The 20,502-nt window shown below is 54.3% G+C and overlaps 6 protein-coding genes across 6 annotated transcripts; 5 read left to right on the top strand and 1 right to left on the bottom strand.

Annotated features, from left to right (window-relative positions):
- Positions 1–630: 630 nt before the first annotated feature.
- Positions 631–1,994, top strand: NCS54_01036400 (Ornithine aminotransferase; the record flags this gene model as incomplete). The annotated part of the gene is made up of 2 exons (XM_053155675.1): positions 631–1,101; positions 1,155–1,994. 2 exons carry the CDS (start codon positions 631–633, stop codon positions 1,992–1,994), a joined length of 1,311 nt encoding a protein of 436 aa, XP_053011650.1.
- Positions 1,995–8,157: 6,163 nt separating this feature from the next.
- Positions 8,158–11,272, top strand: NCS54_01036300 (Non-specific serine/threonine protein kinase; the record flags this gene model as incomplete). Its single annotated transcript, XM_053155674.1, has 3 exons — positions 8,158–8,289; positions 8,482–11,059; positions 11,115–11,272. 3 exons carry the CDS (start codon positions 8,158–8,160, stop codon positions 11,270–11,272), a joined length of 2,868 nt encoding a protein of 955 aa, XP_053011649.1.
- Positions 11,273–12,344: 1,072 nt separating this feature from the next.
- NCS54_01036200 (Hypothetical protein) lies at positions 12,345–13,289 on the top strand (the record flags this gene model as incomplete). Its single annotated transcript, XM_053155673.1, has 1 exon — positions 12,345–13,289. One exon carries the CDS (start codon positions 12,345–12,347, stop codon positions 13,287–13,289), a length of 945 nt encoding a protein of 314 aa, XP_053011648.1.
- Positions 13,290–13,592: 303 nt separating this feature from the next.
- NCS54_01036100 (Hypothetical protein) lies at positions 13,593–15,891 on the bottom strand (the record flags this gene model as incomplete). Its single annotated transcript, XM_053155672.1, has 8 exons — positions 13,593–14,583; positions 14,636–14,926; positions 14,975–15,021; positions 15,073–15,273; positions 15,328–15,399; positions 15,424–15,619; positions 15,668–15,725; positions 15,798–15,891. The coding sequence occupies 8 exons, from the start codon at positions 15,889–15,891 to the stop codon at positions 13,593–13,595; spliced, it is 1,950 nt and encodes a 649-aa protein (XP_053011647.1).
- A 1,701-nt stretch (positions 15,892–17,592) lies between these two features.
- Positions 17,593–19,035, top strand: NCS54_01036000 (Hypothetical protein; the record flags this gene model as incomplete). The annotated part of the gene is made up of 3 exons (XM_053155671.1): positions 17,593–17,734; positions 17,794–18,119; positions 18,172–19,035. The coding sequence occupies 3 exons, from the start codon at positions 17,593–17,595 to the stop codon at positions 19,033–19,035; spliced, it is 1,332 nt and encodes a 443-aa protein (XP_053011646.1).
- Positions 19,036–19,530: 495 nt separating this feature from the next.
- NCS54_01035900 (Hypothetical protein) lies at positions 19,531–20,400 on the top strand (the record flags this gene model as incomplete). Its single annotated transcript, XM_053155670.1, has 2 exons — positions 19,531–19,721; positions 19,782–20,400. The coding sequence occupies 2 exons, from the start codon at positions 19,531–19,533 to the stop codon at positions 20,398–20,400; spliced, it is 810 nt and encodes a 269-aa protein (XP_053011645.1).
- Positions 20,401–20,502: the final 102 nt, after the last annotated feature.

The following is a 20,502-nucleotide window of genomic DNA, read 5'->3' as shown; positions in this document are numbered from 1 at the left end:
AATATGTCAGGGCAAAAAGAATAGACGCGTTACACTGTTGAAGCATGACGGAAACAGACGAGAACCCTCCACTTGGACTCTTATCCGAGTCAGACAGACCCTCCATCATGACATAGTTATCCATCTCATTTCTTGATGCTTCCCATCTCCTCCTCCTCCGGCCGCCGGCGGCATCCCATCCCGCCTGGATTCCGCCGAGCTTGCCCTCCCCCCCTGTCAAACAATCAATTCCTTTGCAACCTCCATGGGCGAATGCGCCCGCACCCGACGCTTGTTGGCTCTTCCCACTTGCACTTAGGGGTATAGTGTATAGACTCACAATCGTCGGACTCGGACTTCTGCAGTAATAATTACCTAACAGGAGGTTAGAATCTTGGATCTGCTGACCTTGGATTGTGTTTTTTTTTTCGTCGCCTCCGCCTCCGTTCCGCTCGCCGCTTCCGTCCTTAAAGAGCCTTGACATTCCCGCCTCGATTCAAGTGTTTTTCTTCCTCTTCATTCTTCTCTAGACTCAACAAGCAAGCGAACTGAACCTTGACCTTCATTCTTTCGCTCAACTCTTGAACTTGCTCCCGTCTCTTTCAGCAGAGACCATCCACCACACATCGTATCAACTCCAACACCGCAATCATGTCTCAGACCAACGGCAACGTCTCTCGTTTCCACGCCTCTTCCACCGAGAAGGCCATTGCCATTGAGGAGGAGTACGCCGCCCACAACTACCACCCTCTCCCCGTCGTCTTCTCCCGCGCCGAGGGCATCAACGTCTGGGACCCCGAGGGCCGCCACTACTATGACTTCCTGTCCGCCTACAGTGCCGTCAACCAGGGTCACTGCCACCCCGAGCTCGTCAAGGCCCTCGCCGACCAGGCCAGCCGTCTGACCCTCAGCTCGCGCGCCTTCTACAACGATGTCTTCCCCAAGTGGGCCGAGAAGGTCCGCGACGTCTTTGGCTACGACATGGTCCTGCCCATGTGCACTGGTGCTGAGGCTGTCGAGACCGCCATCAAGATTGCCCGCAAGTGGGCTTACAAGGTCAAGGGCGTTCCTCAGGAGAAGGCCTGGATCTTTGGTGCTTCCGACAACTTCCACGGCCGAACCGTAAGTCAATTGCTCTTCTAGAAACCAAGCCAGAGCACTAATAAGATGCCTAGATGACCGCCATTACTCTCTCCGTCGACCCCGAGTCCAAGGCCAACTACGGCCCCTATGTCCCCAACATTGGCGCTTTCAACCCCTCCACCGGCAAGCCCATCCGATACAACAACATTGCCGATCTCGAGGAGGTTCTTGAGGCCCACGGCAAGGAGACCGCCGCTTTCATCTGCGAGCCCATCCAGGGTGAGGCTGGTGTTGTTGTCCCTGACGAGGGTTACCTCGAGCAGGTCCAGGCTCTCTGCACCAAGCACAACGTCCTCTTCATCTGCGACGAGATCCAGACCGGTATCGGCCGAACTGGCCGCATGCTCTGCTCCCAGTGGGCCAACATCAAGCCCGACCTCGTCACCCTCGGCAAGGCCATCTCTGGCGGTCTCTACCCCGTGAGCTGCGTCCTCAGCAGCAAGGAGATCATGCTCGTCGTCGAGCCCGGCACCCACGGCTCCACCTACGGAGGCAACCCCCTGGGCTGCGCCGTGTCCATCCGCGCCCTCGAGATCATGGAGGAGGAGGACCTCACTGCCAAGGCTGAGAAGCTTGGTCAGATCTTCCGTGACGGCCTCAAGGCCCTCAACACCCCCATCCTCAAGATTATCCGAGGAAAGGGTCTCCTGAACGCTGTTGTCATTGACGAGGAGGCTGCTAATGGCCGAACTGCCTGGGACCTCTGCCTGCTCCTCAAGAGCAAGGGTCTTCTTGCCAAGCCTACTCACGGCGACATCATCCGCTTCGCCCCTCCTCTGGTCATCACCGAGGAGGAGCTCCGCAAGGGTCTCGACATCATCACCGAGGCTATCAAGGAGCTTCCCACCGTCGAGAAGGCCGCTGGTCACTAAACGAAGAAAATAAGAAAAAGAGACCAAAGATCAGACGCATCCGAGCGCGAGCTCATTGGAAAGAAAAAAGAACTTTGTGTTTTACATTTTGGGCATAGGCATCCAGGCATATGATGCCAAGGGGGAAAAAGCGAATGAGGACGAGAACATGAATTGCATGCATAGATACCAGATACCAGCATCAGTGATGCTCTGGGAAGGCGTTTTAACGGGAGTTCCATAGTCGGCCGATTGGCCTTGTACAGGTTGGATAGCCCGCGATGAAATAAAATGCAGTTATTCTCCTAAATTGTTGGTGTCGTGACTTGATTGTGAAGATTCTACCGGAGTGTTCAAGAGGCCGCCTCTATCATTGAGATGAGGCTGTGTGTTGATCTAAATGCTAGTCTGCCATCTAGGACTCTTCATGACAAACTGCATTATTAAACAAGCTTTAGATGTACCTTGATAGGTAGTATAATGAGTAGCCAACTTGATGAATATGCACATTGTGAAACCATCATCAAGGTTGCATGTCTAGGTAGCACCAAGACATCTCTCGAAGCTCCAGGACTACTACTACCCTTTGTCTCAGGATCATGTTCGCGTCAAGCCGACAATTGATGATTCACAACTCTACAATCAATTACACTTTCAAAGACGCCAAAAACATCATGTCTCACAGTGTCCCGAGATGGAAAGAGAATGGGCCCCGCAGCCGGACGCCGGATCGGTGGGCCCTTGAAACACGGCGATACGGCCCCCCCGAATCCACGGCATCCGAGAGGTCCGGCCAGAGGTGCCCACCGATTCGACCACAGGACATAAGGGCGTGCATTCGGGTCTCCGGCGCCTACGAATGATGGGGCTAGCTTTTTTCCCTGTGACAAAAAAAGATGCAGGGTTAGAAGTGTGTGAGTGCGAGCAGCCATAATTTCATGCACTGTATATCTCGGTTCCAGTTTGGTTGGGGACGAACGCGTGGCATGCGGCGTATGGGAAAGAAGGAGACATGTGCGTGTATCTGGAGAGGGGGGTTTGAGAGGTTGAGGGCCTCATATGATGGACAAGGTGACACTCCGATGTAGCGCCTTGGGGTTACCTGAAGAATACTACATGGAAGACGGTCCTACAAACGGACGGGGGGGTTTTTGGCTATGCATATCATTTACGACAGAAGGTGGGCAATGAGGCCATTGACGGGCAGGCAAACTGGCGCCAGTAATGGGGATAGTTCTAGGTGTCGTGGTTGCTCTTACAATCGTATGTTACACCCAGGACCCTAACGAAGGAAGAAAACCGTCTTTGCACCATGGCGGTAATAAATCGTAGGAGAGGCATTTATGATGGGGGGACTTGACTGAAACGGGCTCAGAAAAGTGACGCCATCTTGGCATCTGAGACCCCGTGGTGATGTGCAGCGGAGATAAAAAAGAAGCCCCAAGGCTCGAGAATGGAGCAGAAGCGAGTCGAGGACCGCCCGATGCACGTCCTCTATTTGATTTGAGAAAAGCAGCCTCGTTAGCGTCGAAGCGTGGACGAGCTGTCGCCAGTAGATGCACGTGTGCTGGGCGTCTCGGTCAGGCACCGCGGCCTCCATCAGGTGATGGGCGACATGAGGCAGCGTGAGTGGTCAATGGAGTCTGGGGCCGTTGGTCCCTTGTGCTTGGTTTGGTTTTTTCAAGGTGGCATATTGTGTATTGGGTGTGAGGAGCAGCGTGGGGGGAACACGAGGGATGATGATGATGATGGGTGGTTGTCTGTAGATGGGCTGTGAAGGCGGGGATGGGATATCGTTATGGGACGTTTGTTGGAGGTTGCTGAGCCGCCGCTACCTATGTAGGTAGAATCGATAAAGGAAGGACACGAGAGCCAGAGATAAGAGAATAAGCCTGGGCGATTGCATCGTGTAGATCCGATCGAGAACTGGGGCACGTCTGAAGACCTACTGTAAGCAGGTAAGGCAGATGATAGTCGTTGCACTGCAGGCCAAGCAAATATCCATCCACGGATAGGTGCATTGAGGAGACAAGAGGATAAAACTGCGGGCACCCACGCAGGCAGCACAGCGCAGCGCAGCACCTTTATCAACCCATTGTGATTTCTGCCCTTTTTAAGTTGACGAGGCAACACGCCTCTGCCTAGCGGCGTCTAGCAGCCGATGCGGCGTCCCAACGACCCCGTGGCAGAGCCAGAAACAGGGGCATGATGATGCCGATCAGGGCGGGCAATGACGAAGCCGGGCTGAATGATGACGGGATCTTGGCTTTCCTGACTCGGCGAGTTTCTTGTGAACACAATAACAGAATACCGCCATCAGATCACGACCTCTCTTGCACACTCTGTCGCCCTGCTGGCGTGATAAGCCTCTGGTTGGATCTGCCCCTGTACATCTATTTGCTGATGGAGTGAGTGTCTCACCCTTCTGCGATGGATGGATGGGTGGATTGGATGCTATCATCGATATCTCCATTCTAGCCGTCCAATTGCTGACCGGCAAGGCTGCCCACCCATCCTCTTCAGACGGACAAAAAGAGACGATTCACGCTTCTCGCGCGCCGTGGTCGAGCAAAGTCCTACAGCACTTCTTGCCCAGCGGATTCCCCAAATAGGAACCGACAGCTGCAGGGCTCTTGGCTGGAGCACAGCCAAAGCGCATGGATGGGGTAACATGCGCAGGCAGGGCGCCCAGGGCATGATAACGAGACACAGATTGATTGCCGTTTGGATCTGTTTTTGGTTTGGACCCCGTCAGGCCATGGGATGGGGTAGACAGACAATGGCGAGTACGGGTTTCCGATCCCGAGAATGCCATCAGCGGTGGGTGCGTGATTGCGAGCGGGTGAGCGTCTGCTGACGCCATCTCGTCTCCAGCAAGTTTCGCCATCTCTGGGGCTTGGCCGTCACCCGTCGGTTGAATGCCGTTTCCGTGACGAGCAAGTAATACAGCGAGCTATCTCCGGGGAGCGGTAAACAGGGAAAATGCCCGTCCAACTTGATGGACTCTTTGCTTCTCCGTCAACAAACAAAGCCCGGCATGTGTTCTGTCCCCCGGGCCGGGGCTTGTCCTATCTTTTTTCTATCGGCGGCGATCATGTTTCCCACCCCGGCCTGGCCTGGTTTGGCGGCGCGGCTTGTCGTACCTCGTGGCAGGTAGCGCCGTAGCGGGCCATGGCGCCCATGGGGAGAAACCTGGCCAACCCGGGCTGGAGACGGATCAGCGGTGATAAGGGGGAAGTCGTTGGGCGATAGCAGCGAGAGCCCGGGAACTGATAACGCTGGCATCGTCACCGTGATAAGCACCCGGCATCATCCACCCTACGCTACGGGTGTTTCTGGGGAAGAAGTGTTCCCTCTTGCACAGCACAACAATGATTAAGCTTAGGTTGGATGGACGGAGGAGGTGGACGCGTGAGTGCAGTGACCGGAGTGGTGGGGCCGAAGGTACCTCGGTACCTGTCTTGTACTGGAGGTAACTCGAAGCCATGAGGCAGACGGATGGAATCCAATGAAACCCTCGTGTCAAGTCATAAAACAGGGCTAGCTGAGGCTTCAAGACCGATGACGGGATGCCGTGACTTTGACTCTCGAATAAGGGGCGCGAGCAAAGTGGGAAAAAACAAATGCCTGAGGCCCATGTCTCAAGGCATCATCATTCATCTTTACCCCCATCACAAGGCATCTCTTTTTTACCCCAGGTCAGGCAACAACTGCCCTCCCCTCGAGGCACCCACGTACTCGCAATCCAATGTCGACGAGCAAGTGTTGGCTTTAGCTCAACCAAGGTGGTTTAGCTCTGGCAGGCCCGTCCTATCACGCATCATGACTGCTTCGGGTTCGGCTGCTCTTTTCTGTCATTGCTGGCTGACTGACTGACTCACTCTCCTCGTTCGTTCGCTTCCCTCCCCCAGGCTGCTGGCCTGGCCTGGTCTGTCTGCTCCGGCTCTTGTCGCCCTTGAATCCTGGTCCGAGGCATGGCATGGATGGGGGGGACACTCCTGCTTTGGGTGTATCACGGGGTCGATCAAAAGGGATCAATACCAGTTGCTTTTTGGCTGCCCCCGCAGAGCTGGTTCTTTTGTTCGCTTAGAGAGTTGCGTCTATTCGACAGGATCTCTTTCGTTCCCTTGGGAGAGAACAGAAAATACAAGTCACCAGGCGTCAAAGTCATTGGGGGCTGGTACTCCATCTCGAGGCTCCGTCTACCACCTCCACGATCCCCTGCGTGAGCATGCGTGAGCCTGCGTCCTAGCTTAGCTTCCCACCCCCTTCCAGTCCTTCCATTGCGATGGAGCCCTGGGTCATGGATGGCTGTTGCAGGCTAGACAGGATACATGACCCAGATACTTATGCCCTGGGTCTTGTTCCCACATAAATCTCAAGTACCTGTCCATCGGGTCGTGACCTTGGATGCTGCTGGCCCACCCCATGTGCCAGACTGGTGTGCCCCCTGGTTGAGTCGCCCCCCCGGGCAGCCAGCCAGCCCCAGGACCCCTCTGACGCCTGCGGCAGTTCCCTTGGGTGGACGCGCTAAAGAGGTACTCGCGGGCTACTTTTGGTGTCGCATTGTGTTTCTGTTTCCACAGGGCAGGGCAGGCGTCCACTCCGTCAATCGATTCAACCTAAGCCGCCATCCCAGCCCTGGGCCCCATTATGGATCCTCATCCTCATGCGCCCTTCTAGAAACCCGGCTGGCTCCAGCTCAGTTCAATTCAGTTCAGTCACTCACGGATTGTCAGCCTGCGGGTGCAGAGTTTACTGTGCATTGACTTCCATGTCTCGAGGCACTTTCTTTTAGCTTCGTCAGCCTTGATTCTTCTCTTTCCTCTTTGCCGGGTCCCTTGTCTTTTAAACTCTTGTCTCTCTTTCGTCCCTTCTAACACAGCCGCCTCCGTTGCCGCTCCCGTGGATGTGTGTGACGCAACGCAACCCTCCACCCGTCGTCTCTCGCACACAACCCAAACCCGTTTCAGCAACCCCCAAGCAGCAGCGACAGTGCATACAGCCAGACAGCGCCAGCCCGCGCAGCGCAGTGGCCAGCAGCCAGCCCTCCATCCATCCCGGGCTCCCTACGAATAATCGACCTGCATAATTCTAGACTCTAGCTCTTTGGAAAGTGGACGTGGACGATAACATCCATCAGAGCAACCGTCCGAGTCACCGCCTCTGCTCTTTGCTTCTTGACGACTCTCTTTTGCGTCGTCTAACCGCCCCATCCGCCTCCAGACTGATACCATTCGCCTCCGATCACGCTCTTCGAACCCTCCAGCTCGTCGTCCGCTCGAGCTCTCGACTCAGGTCAACGGCCACTCTCGTATCGCGCCGGCCGCCAACGCCTCGAACCGCCTCAGACGCCCTTCCGTGTTAGTCACCTGCCCGCCCCCATCTCATCCGTCCTGCGTCCTATTCCCATCCTGTCCTATCCTATCCCGTCGCACCAGCACCAGCACCGCACCAGCACCAACACCAGCGCAGCGCAGCGCAAGTACCCTAGCGAGCTAGGTCTAGGTCCCCCCCGGCCACCGTCTCCCGGCTCTGCTTCTCGCCCTTGTCGCTCGCTATAGAATCATTAGATCATACCGACCAAGGCCGCGATCGCCGTCGCCTTGCCGTCACCATCGCTGTCACTGTCACACGCATCCCCCAGAACTTCATACCTCTTCCACCCTCCTCAACATTTCACTCTTATCCTCCCTGTCCTCGCATTCGCCCTCGGCCTCGACCTCGTCTCGTTCTACCCTCCACTAACGCTTGTGTTTGGCTCGATACTGCAGTGCAGGCGCGCACCGAGTCAAGTCCGGTCCACCCTTTCGGATACCTACAGCAGCACCTACCTACCCAGGTGCCTTTGCGCTGCTCTCATCTCTCCCCCATCCGTCCTCGGCCATCCACACAAGCAAGGAACATTCGTCCTCACCGACTGCTTGCTTGTCCATCAACTGTCAGCCTAGACTTGCCAGCTCTGCCCCGTACCTGGCACCTTCGATCCGGTTGATAATCATCCCCCCGACCGCTCTGCCTCGTTCTCGTGTCTTCTATCTGAGCTCAGCCCTCCCAACTGCTCCCCATCCCATCGATTACATGACGACCTCATCTGCGGCCGACGTCTTCCGAATCTTATAGGCCTTAGGGCTACAACAGAGCTCGACAGTCTTCCTGCCATCGACAACACCAACAGGAAGCCATGGCGGGCCCACAGGAGTCTACCACCTCCTCGGGGTCCAGGAAGTCGGGCGGACGTGCCGTAGGACAATTCAACATTGGCTCCGAGATTGGCAAAGGCAGCTTTGCCCAGGTGTATCTGGGCTGGCATAAGGTACGACCAAGCTTTCCTTGTCTCCTCAGCCTGCTCCCCCGTCATTGCACCATGTTGCGCTGCTTGCTGGTGCAGCTCCATCACCTTGGTAACTTGTCAGTCATCAACTCGGTATCACGGGGACTTTAGCTGCGAAACGCTACTTCATCTATTACATTTCCCATCAGTAGCTAACAAAGGCTCATCAAATAGGAAACCAAGGCCGCCGTCGCCATCAAATCCGTCGAGCTGGAACGGCTAAACAAGAAGCTCAGAGAGAACCTATATGGCGAAATCCAAATCCTCAAGACATTACGCCATCCCCACATCGTCGCCCTCCATGACTGCCTCGAGTCAGCAACACATATCAACCTCGTCATGGAGTATTGCGAGCTTGGCGACTTGTCCCTGTTTATCAAGAAGCGAGAGAAGCTCGCCACCCACCCTGCCACTCATGATATGGCACGCAAGTATCCCAGCGCACCGAATTCCGGTCTTCACGAGGTCGTTATTCGACATTTCCTGAAGCAACTAACCAGTGCTCTCGAGTTCCTGCGTCAAAAGAATTACGTCCATCGCGATGTTAAGCCCCAAAATCTGCTGCTGCTGCCCTCACAGGCCTTCCGGGATCACAGAGGTCGACCAGTCATGAAGGCCAGCCAAGGCTCAATGATCCCCATCGCTGGCCTCCCGTCCCTTCCCATGCTCAAGCTCGCCGACTTCGGTTTCGCCCGTGTGCTTCCCTCCACTTCCCTAGCCGATACGCTCTGTGGGTCCCCCCTGTACATGGCCCCAGAAATTCTCCGATACGAGCGATATGACGCGAAAGCCGATCTTTGGTCTGTGGGAACGGTACTCTATGAGATGAGCACAGGTCGTCCTCCGTTCCGGGCTAGAAACCATGTCGAATTGTTGAGAAAGATCGAGGGCGCTGAGGATGTCATCAAGTTCCCGAGGGAGGTAACTATCAGTGCTGACCTCAAGGCGCTGATTCGAAGTCTACTCAAGCGAAGTCCAGTCGAGCGCATCAGCTTTGAGAACTTCTTCAACCATCCTGTTGTTACGAGCCCAATTCCCGGTCTGGTGGAGGATGATATTCCCCCACCCGAGGAAGAGGAACAGGAACCGGAACCGGAATCTCAGGCGTTGAAGACAATCCATCAGGGGCAGAGGCTCTCATCAGCGTCACGCAGCCCACGGCATACCGGGCAAGAATCACCACGTGAGGGTGTGGCATCCAGGTCACCCAGAGACCGTCATCCAAGGTCGCCACAAGCAGGAAGCCCAGGTGAAGGTCGATACCCTCGGCAAACCCCTGAAGGCCACCGGGCGACTGGCAGCTCTCCTCGCGAACTAGCAGAGGGCTTGGGCATCCGTCGCCCTGTGCCTCATCATGCAGCATCGGCACCCAACCAAGCACGCCTCCAGGACCGGGTAACTGGTCGTGATAAGGTCTCGCCACCCACGTCCCTTTTGAGAGAGGCGCGCAGGGGCCGAGCATCGAGCAATCCGCCAATTTCAGAGGAGGAAAAGGCAGCTCAGGATGTCGCCCTAGAACGAGAATACGTTGTTGTTGAGAGGCGCCACGTCGAGGTCAACGCCCTCGCTGATGAGTTGGCGGCCAACGAGAAGTTGGGTGACCATGGCTCGCATAGATCCGGACCCCTGGCTCGACGATACACGCAGCAGGGAGCACCCAACTCGACGACAGGGGCAGTTCCAACTCCATCTTCACGAACCGCCTTGGTAGCCCAAGGACGGCATGACCGGAGGTCGTCGTATGAAAAAGCTCTCTCCGCTAGTCCAGGATCGGCCTCGAGTGCCATCTCCAAGGCTATCCAGGATGCCAGCCTCCGCCTTTTTGGCTTCAGGGTTTCACCTGGACGAGGCCAGAAGGGGCCATCTCCCCCACTTTACCAGGCGTTCCCGGCATATCCGACTCCGCAAACATCGGCCGGATTGCTCGGTGACGGTAAGAGTACCCACAGTACCGATGAGGATGGACGAGCTGCGCAAGCCATTGAAGAGTTTGCCACGCGAAGCGATTGTGTGTATGGCTTCGCCGAGGTCAAGTATAAGCAGCTCGTCCCTCTAGCGCCGTCGGCAGATCATGGACTGGGCGGTCTTGAGCCTGAGCAGATGGTGACGGAAGAAGAAGGCCTCACGGTTGAAGCTATTGTTGCGCTGTCGGAGGAGGCCCTTGTCCTGTATGTGAAGTCGCTCACACTCCTCGCCAGAGCCATGGACATAGCGAGTCTCTGGTGGTCCAAGAAGAGTCGAGGAGAGCCAGGAACGGGGCTATCAGCAGCGACTGCCCAGACGGTTGTGCAGCGTATCAATGCCGTGGTGCAATGGGTTCGACAACGCTTCAACGAGGTGTTGGAGAAGTCGGAGGTTGTCCGCCTGAAGCTCATGGAGGCACAGAAGCAACTGCCTGAGGACCACCCGAGCCACCCATCGAACCACGGAACCGAGTCGATTGCCTCTACTACGGGATCGACGATGAAGCAGGTTTATCTTACACCTGGCATCAGCGCCGAGAAACTTATGTACGATCGGGCACTTGAGATGAGCCGTGCGGCAGCGATTGATGAAGTCACCAACGAGAATCTCGGCGGCTGTGAGATTTCCTACATCACTGCGATCCGCATGCTCGAGGCGGTACTGGACAGTGATGAGGATCCTCAGATGGAGAAGAGGAAGCTGTCTACGGGCAAGGAAGCCGACAATGCTGTCAAGGAAACGAACGGCGGTGAACTTGACAGTGACGAGGAGGCTCATGTTCGAAAGAGTAAGTGACACCCCTGAAATGGCGGTTTCAGAGTTGGGAGCTAACAGATGGATAGTGATCAAGATGATCACTGGACGGCTCGGCGCTGTTCGTAAGAAGAAGCAGATGATTGCAGAGGCCAACAGCCATGTTCAACATGCCTACCAGCAGGCACCACGCCGACGAAGCGGCGATGTGACACCACGCAGCGTTCCTTCACATGCATCCTCGTGAGTGAGGGGGTTGACGAAGTGATGGCGAAGCACCATGAAATACGCGACGATATTCATCATACCATTCTAAAAACCCTATGGGTTTACATGTGTTACTCGCCATCATATTTGGGATTCAGGGCGTCACGGGAGCTCGGCCTGCGGCTCACAGAAGCAGGCCAGCAGATTGTCACCGAGTATACCTAGGTATAGGATCTATCTATATGGAGCGGGCGTTTGGGATTATTTTGATTTAGGCATTGGACGGAGAGATCTCATTGGAGGGCGTTTCTGGATTGCTTTTCATTTGCTGCTCGTTTTGCTTTCAGTGCGGAAATATTGAAAGCCCTGGAAGCCGTTCCTTGACCTGTTGGCATAGGGGCCTTGCCATACGTGGCGTGGCGTGGCATGGCAGATTAGGAGGAGGACAAAGAAGGTGTGCTACCAGGCACTGCCAAGTGCTTCCAGGGCTGGTTGCTAGAGATGACACCCATCTCTGTTTGTGTTGGCAAGTTCACGGCGGTGCTTGACACCGTCCAAGGTGCAAGGATTGGCTAGGGAGAAGCCTCTCATTCGTGTTACGATATGGAAGATGTGTAGGGACATCAGCATTCCCAAAGAACAAAAAAAATGACAACTTCTAGGTTTCCGAGGTTGAAAATCTGGGTCACAATACCTGGTTCACGGTGACTGCTTCGGTGGAGGTGATGGTAACGAACAAGTGTTTACGTGGAAGATGACATTCCATGTACAGACAGAACTTGGGCCAGCTCAAGAGTGGTCACAATTTTGAGTCACTGGGTGTTTCTGGCTTGTGCGATTTCTGCATTGATCATTCACATTGAAGATTGCATCGAATTTCTTTGTTCTGCTGCAGAAACGGACAACGCAAGATTGTTCACCATGTTCAACCCACACCACCAAAATTCACCTCGCATATAAACCAACACACATGAGCTTCATAGCCACGTCACCTTTTTTTTCTCTTCCATCTCATATATAAAGAAAAACTCGTAAGTTGACTTCCCCCAGCCCTGAACTAAAAGCCTTTCTTTCCCAGATATATCAAGAACCAACCAACCATTCATCACACCATGCCCAGCAACAAGGACACGACCGATCCCCCAGGGCCTCCACCGCCTCGAGCACCCCCTGACCTCCTCACCATGGTCAAATTGGTCTTTTCCATTCGTGTAAACGCCGTCCTCCGCCAGCGTAAAGAAGCAGCAGACAGGGAAGTTGACGAATACTACCGCATTCGAGACGAAGAGGATGCCAAGGTCGTTGTAAAGCCAATACGTCAAGCAGCAAGGGACTTGGAAGAGCGGAAGGAGGCGAGGCGCAAACCTGCCCCCTATATCTACCGTCGTCCGGAGCTGGACCCTCGTGAGAAGCTCACGTGGACCGAGATTGATCGCCTCATGGACGCCGAGGTGGAAAAGGAGGTCACCGTGGGACTCGGGTTGAAGCGCGCAGAGGGCGAGACGTGGAAAGGGTATTGCCAACGCATGAGTAATCTTGAACTTCGTCTCGATCAGTGGATCAGCATCGAGTACTTTCGACAGCAGAACGGTCCACTACGATACATGGATGGTATGCCGGTGAGCCTGATAGCCGTTCATCGTCACGTACGTCCTATAAAGCCACCAAAGCCGACCAAGAGGAAGCCATGTCTGCAGTGCAAAGCCCGAGGATTGCCGTGCTCGCGGACGCTCGACTTGAAGTACGGGCCCGCGGCGTTCCGAAATCCGAAAACGGAGGACTGTTCGAGATGTAAGAGGAATGGGGATCGGTGTCTGATCATGTGGGATTGGCAGACGGACGATGGTGAGGACCATAAGATTTGGAAGTATACCGGGGGTCCTAGAGAGGATCAAGCGGAGTGTGTCAAGAAGTGGATGGAAAGGATCAAGGAGAGCCAAAGCATCCAGCCACTTCCGGCGTGGCATGAGAATGATCACTCCGAGAATGTGAGGGACGATGAGTATCAACCCAAGGGCTGGTGGAATGTGTTGAAGGATGGGCTCACTGAGTGGTGATTTGTAGATAGCAACCTTGTTTACCTGTGTAAGCTTCAGTTCCATAGGTACATGGGCCAAAGAGAGCATCGCGCCAGATTCATAAACCCATTTCCCAGGTTCCTCTCCATAATTGCGCTTCATTAGATGCTCCTTGATGTGCCCAGATTCGTGACGTGAAATCCATTCGTTAATTCATCCGTTGAACGCCCGTTTACCTGTTCCCGTTCCCCATGGTTCGTGTTTCGTGAATGGCCGTAAACCCAATTAAACAACAAAACTCCCGATCCCCAAACTAAACCCAGTCGTAGAAGTAATTCTGCCTCAGCAGAATTGAATCTTTGGAACAGTCAGCTGTTCTCTTCCAGCCGATCTGTCCATTGCGTCATATGTGCTCTTTCGCTTCTTGGGGCTCACTGGAGCTGGTGGTGCAACCATCTCAAGAGGGGTGCTTGGAATAGAGCAAGATTCGTCAACGAGAAACTTGGATTTCGATCTCTGAAGCTCCAGGAGGACGTTCTCGCGGTGGAAATGGTTGACAGACCGCGGTAGGTGTCTGGCTAATCCAGGCAGTGGATGCAGTTCAGTACCATGGACCTTGATCTTGGGGATTCTCTTGCGCTTTGCTCCGATGTCTGAATGTCTGGGATGTTCCGGCTTGAGGAACCCATGCCAGGGAGGTTGCGGATGCTCAGACTTGGCATCTTTATTCTTCATCCCGTTGGGGCTGGTACCCGTTGAACGTGATGGCCCAGTTGGCACTGCAAAAAGCGACGAGACTTCATCATTCGCGCCGTCAGTGCCTTGTTGAACGAGGTCTTCTTCATCAACTATGGTTGAGTTGTCGGCTTGTCTCTTGCTTCGCACTGGCGTTCCCGTAAAATACTGACTGGAAGATCCGGGCTCTCTTGTCGGCGTCGGTGGGCCAGAATTGACCAGGGATGGCAACTCCCAAGGCATTGGCTTCAGCTTGTCCTGAGGCTTCCAGTAGGACATGATTCTCTTGTCAAGCAGTCGAAAGAACTTGAGATGCTTCGCTGGAGTACACATCCATTCGTGCTCTTGCGCGTCATCGGCCGTCATTCTTTGCGAGGGGTCTCTCTGAAGACACATCCAGACAAAGTCGTATGCATCTAGCGACGGCCGGCGCGGCAAGCTGTGGAAGAGCACTCGGATGTATTGCTCAATCTCGTCGTCATTCATTCGATTGAGGTCTGCGTCATGGCGTTCAGCTGTAAGGAGGATGGTAGTGACGACTCCCAATGACCAGATATCAACCGCCGACGTGTGAGACTGCCCGTTTCGCATGAACTCGCTATATTTTATCAGATACCAGCCCTCTTCGACAGTTAGTGCAATGAACTCACGGTGCCTGGTATGCTGTCGTTCCAGCATTGGTAGTCATCCTGTTGCAGTGATGGATAGCCGAAATACCAAAATCGGAGAGCATAACCCGATGGTATGCAATCTTGGGAGAATATGCCAAGAGAATGTTCTCCGGTTTGAGGTCGCGGTGTACGATGCCTTTCTCATGAAGGTAGCAAAGTCCACGAACCACCTGGCGAATAATGATTCGTGCGTCAAACTCTTTGGCTGTTCCATGGCGAAACAAGAAGGACATGAGATCGCCCCCAGAGGCAAGTTCCGTGAAAGTATAGCTATTTTTGTGAGATCAGTGGTGCCTTGGTAGATACAGAATTACCTACAGTGTATGCGGAGAAGTGATGGCATCGACATATGGCAGAATGTTGGGCTATGTCAAGTTAGCAATGTGGCTTATTGGTAAGGAAGAACGGCTACTTACATGTCGCAGCTGCCGCAAGATGTCGGCCTCTTGAAACTTGCGTCGAATGTCTTCTTGAGCATTCTTTCCTTGAATCTTATCGAGATTGACGATTTTGCAGACCAATTGCTTCCCAGTCGAGACTTCGTTGGCCAAGCAGACGGCAGCTTCTGCCCCTTGGCCGAGACGGCGTTCAGTGACTTGGTACCTGTGCGCAAACAACTATGACAGTCATGTCAGGCGAGGGTTTCACGAGAGATATCCAATACAACATACCTCGCACTCCTCAAGTTGCAGGCTGGTCAGTTCATGGCGGGGAGGGGCATGTTCTTGAACGACTGTGAACTTCTAGTAAGGTCGAATCTCGATGACATCGCCATCCTGCAGCAGATATCCAGCGGCAATCTCTGGACCACGGCCAATGAGCTGATCGTTGACGAATGTGCCATTGGATGACTTTCTATCGCGAACGTAAATGTGGTTGACGGTTGGTTCGTACTCGATGACATAGACTTCACAGTGGTTTCGAGAGACCATCAAGTCAGCATCATCGTCGATCGCCAACGTGCTGCAGGTGTGAGTAAAGATCCATCAAATGCCTTGAACAGAATCTCACTTGAAATTAGGGTCTCGCCCAATTTTGAAGATCTCTTTGTGCCAGAGTGGAAGCAGTACTATGAAGCTAGTTAGGAGGAGCCACTCGAGGTGGAGAAGGGCAGTTCGTGAAGTGGGAAAAAAAGGCATACTCTGAGATTGATGGCTGCTTCGGCCGTCTACGAGATGAAGGTAGGCGGCTGGAGAGCCTGGTGATGGCGCTCGATTCTGGTGTTCGTAGTCCATGTTGAGTCTCACAAGTCTCAATGTCGATCCATCGAGCCGTGTAAGTGGCCTACAAGGGTTGTTAAAGGAGGAAAATCCGTCCCGCAGGCAGAGAACCGCGAGGTCAAGATGAGAGTTGACCCTTTGCTGCCTGTGGGCGAGAACAGGCCCTTCAATTGAGATCCCGTTCGTTTGTCTCCGACTCTCTCGATCCCGATTCAGATAATTGTTCCTTCCCTTCTTGCCTCGAAGCAGACTGCACTGTGCGCATTACAGTGTGAATATCCCAACACTGTGCATTTGTTACTGTCTGTACCCAGAAATGTGGTGGTGCTTCCCCACGTGACCACGAGGGGTTGTGTGCCCTACCTATGACCTCCCAAAAGCTCTTGAAATCTCCCCGCGCAGCACCAGAAGTTGTTCCTCATCCCACCACGATTCTCATCCACGAAAGAGTAAGTACACGCGGCCCCGGCCCAAGCTGGCCTTGGGACAGGTACTGAGTCATGCTCATTGCCGTCCTAAGCTACTTGCTTGCGCCCATGCGCATTTGCACTTCAGCTGCTAACAGTCTGCGACAGCATCGTCGATCAAGATGAGAGCCAAATGGAGAAAGAAGCGGGTTCGCCGCCTTAAGCGCAAGAGAAGAAAGATGAGAGCTCGATCGTGAGTTTTCCCCTGCCGCCGCCGATGCGATGCGCAATACTGACTATGCCCTTACAGCAAGTAAACAACTCGCACTTCAACCTGACTCGACCCATCTCTCATGATGTTACGACTTCACGCGCCTGAACGATACTAGCAGCCGAAGCTGGGCGCTCACCGTCCGCGACGCCTTTGGGATCTCCCCGCGACCAACGGAGCTGGGATTTGACTTTGGGATCTACGTCAGGGTGGCAGAACCCCGCACAAGAGCGGTTGCTGGCGGTCACATGGGACATTACGACGGATGGGAACTTGACAATTGGACGGTCGGGAACAAAGGCGGTGTTTAGGGTCGAACCATCACCATGCTCGCAAAGACGATGCACTGAACGTGAATGAACGTTAAATGAAAAAGGACGAAAAATACCTTCCAATGTGTGCGCTTCGTGCTCTGTGCTTTTGCCCTCGTGACGTCGATGCAAGCTCCAAGCTCCAAGCTCGGCGTGCTAGTTTGATGCGGCAGAGCTTTGTGTTCTACCCTAGAACGTGTCTGAATGTCTGCAAGGTTCGAACGACTCGGTGGACTCGAATTGACTGTCTGTATCATTATTTGAGAGGGAACCCTGTGTTTGGTGTTGAGCATCAGCTCAGATGGTTCGACGTCACACAGACTCGCACCACCAGCACAACTCGCGAGGCCGGTGGGGCGCACTCATGGAAGCTACAGAAACATACAGCGATTCACAGACTCAATTCCCATCCCCCTACGATGAATTGAATTAAGGGATATCCTTATCTTAAATGGGATCGGAGAATTCATTGCTTCAACAGAAACAATTGACACGCTCATTCACAATTGGATTTCCAAAATTCCCCATATTGCGTATTGCCTGCCCATTGACTTCCTTCCATTTGGGTGCTCTCAGCTGTCACCGCCTTCACCTCTGTCGGCTAAACAGCGGGCTCCCCGTTTTCTGCCGCCCGCCCAAATTTTTTTGATCTCCAGCCAAACTCCATCCCACCTCTGGGAGATCAAATCCTCCAGCGGCGAGTCAAGTCGGCACAATTGACCTGACCATGGCCTCGGAAAGCAACAAGAAGCGCAAGAGGAGCGGAGAGTCCGCGGCCAAGCCCAAGAAAAAGGTCGCCATCGATGCGCCTCCCTCGTCAGCTACCGTCTCCTCCGTCCTCCGACCCAAGTTCTGCCCACCCGTCATAGGTACCAACCACCGCCATCTCGAGATCAAGAGCAGCGCCGTACTAATTGATCCTTCATAGCTACCATCCCGGGCTTCGAATTACCGAAAAATACCCCCTTTCACTCCTATGCGCCCAAGAATGGCGCCAAGTCAAAAACGAAGCAGCCCAAGTCTGCCGGCGAGAAGGAGTTTTTGCTGCACTCGACGGCGCATCGCAGTCTCGACTACACGGCCAAGGCGGAGGGCTCTAGGGGCAGCAAGCCTGCGCTGAACCACTTCCTCGGCATCTATGATCCCAAGACCGGCAAGCTCCAGGTGGTGGAGGCCAAGAAGATGACGGTTCGAGGCGCCGTGCGTGCGAAGCAGGCCTCGGCCGCTGCTACGGGCGAGCGCGATGCTAAACAGGTACGCCCATGATGCGAGTTTGCTAATGGCGCATTTTGCTGACTTGACACAGACCATGATGGAGCTCAAGACGGATCTCGGCCAGACATTTGGTACTAAGAAGGCCAAGAAGGCTATCCAAGAGAACGTCCTCAACGCCATCGCGCCTCAGAAGAAGGCGGGAGATGCGCCCACCAAGATCGACGCGGCAGCTCGCGCCATGCTCAGCTCGGTCGGAGAAGTCACATCGACCATGGCGTCGCGGGAAGAGCTGCAGGCTGTGGTGGACGAGGCCAAGCCCGTGCCCGTCGCCAACGTGGACGCGACCGAGATCCAAGACGTCTACGACCCCAAGAAGATTATCGGCGCCGATATCCTCAACCTTGTGCCCGTCCGCGAATGGCAGGAGAAGGTGCAACATAAGGAGAGCATCCAGGTGCCCTCGCGCTTTGTTGCAGCGCGCGTCAACCGGGTGGCTGGCAACGAGGAGGCCGTGACACGACTCCGCGTGCTACGCTACTTCTTCTTCGTCCTCCTCTTCTACCTCCACAGCAAGCCCGGCAAAGCCAGGGGTACACGAAGTATACCACCCCGTGAGAAGCTCAGAGAGTTTCTGGCGCCAGCGCCCGAGGCCGTCATCGAGAGCATCCGGCGCAAGTTCTCGGACCGGGGCGAGATGCGCAAGTTCCACATAGACCTGCTGATGACGCACTGCTGCGTCTTTGCCTGCATCGTCGACAACTTTGAGGTGGACACGCAGAACCTGCGCGACGACCTCAAGATTGACCAAAAGACCATGAACGGCTACTTCCACGAGATCGGCGGCCGCGTCAAGCCCGTGAGCAACAAGGACACTAAGACGACGGTCCACGTTGCGCGACTTACCCTGCCTCTCAACTTCCCTAAGCAGAGACACATTGCTCCCAAGCGCCGTTAGGAATTCTCTGCAAAGGTTTAAGTGAACGCTGGGTGGTGAGGGGTGGTGTAGAGGGAGAGGAGGGGGTCCTGATGGCGGTTTGCTCTTGATGAAGATAGAAAAATTGCATGCTTGGGCTTGCCTTGAGGGCGTGCCTTTGGTCAACGGAGTTGGTTGTGTGATTTGGAAGACATCTAATGCCTTTATTTGAAGTTCTCGAGACGTGGTATCTAAGAATTGGTCCTCTTACCTTAATTGTGCTGTATCGATTCCCACCTTCCTCACCGTGGCACCCCGGCTCAGGATCCACAACAGGCCGAGGCTCCTCGGTGCGGATTGTGGGGAATCCTTGTCCGGGTGTCATTGAGCGAGACCCCATGTTCCGATACCCTACAGATAAAGAGAGAACTGAGTAAGATTCCTGTTGATGACTTGTCTTCCGTTCAATCTCACTCATCCCATCTCTACATTGTCATCCTTCAGTTTCAGTATCGATCTTGTTTCTTGTCTGTCAAGATGTCGGCCGAATCCATCATCACACTCGAGTATCGCGGCCGTGTTGCCGTCTTGACCATCGACAATGCGAGCAAGCTAAATGCCATGACGGGAGCTCATTATTATGATCTTGCCCAAAAGATGCGAGAGGTTGCAACCCATGATGAGGTGTTTATCACCGTCATCCTAGCCAAGGGCCGTTACTTTTCTGCGTAGGTACTCTTCAAGTTAAACCATCACAACTTCTTCAAAGCTAACACAACCAACCACAGGGGAGCTGATGTAACATTCACTCGCGAGTCCCCCTCGGGTAAGGACTCACACAAGACCTGGCTCCAAACCTTTGTCGCCTTCAACCTCAACATCACCCACGCCTTTGCGACGCACCCCAAGGTGCTAGTCGTAGGTCTCAACGGGCCCGTCGTGGGCCTCACGGCAGCTCTCGTCGCTCACGCCGACTTCATATACTGCGCGCCCTCTACCTTCCTTCTCACACCCTTCTCGTCCATCGGCCTCGTTGCCGAGGGCGGAGCGTCGCGGGCTCTGGTGCTGCGTCTTGGACCTGCCCGCGCGAACGAGGCGCTGTTGATGAGTCGGCGTATTGGGGCTGAGCAATTAGAGCGATGTGGATTTGTGAATGAGATTTTCAACGAGGCGGATGATGGCAAGTTTAACGAGAGGGTGCTGAAGGAGGTTGACGAGAGGTTGGGTGAGCATCTGGTTGGGGACAGCTTGACTGGAATCAAGAAGCTCATCAAGAGGCCCGAGATGGAACTCATGCACACACAGAATGTGCACGAGGTGTTTGCCGGTCTCGAGAGATTCCTGACGGGGGTGCCACAGCAGGAGTTTGCAAAGCTCGCAAGCGGTACCAAGAGACATAAGCTGTGAGGATGTCAAGGTATACATCGTCCTTGTGCATAGAATGCGAGTTGGTATATGAACGAGAAGGATGGAGTTCTCAAGACTTCATTATATCTACATCTATTATTC

This window comes from Fusarium falciforme, chromosome 8 (genome assembly GCF_026873545.1).
Source record: "Fusarium falciforme chromosome 8, complete sequence".
NCBI classification, from domain to species: domain Eukaryota; kingdom Fungi; phylum Ascomycota; class Sordariomycetes; order Hypocreales; family Nectriaceae; genus Fusarium; species Fusarium falciforme.
The sequence above is the reverse complement of the archived record's forward strand: the minus strand, read 5'-3'. Positions and strand labels throughout refer to the sequence as shown.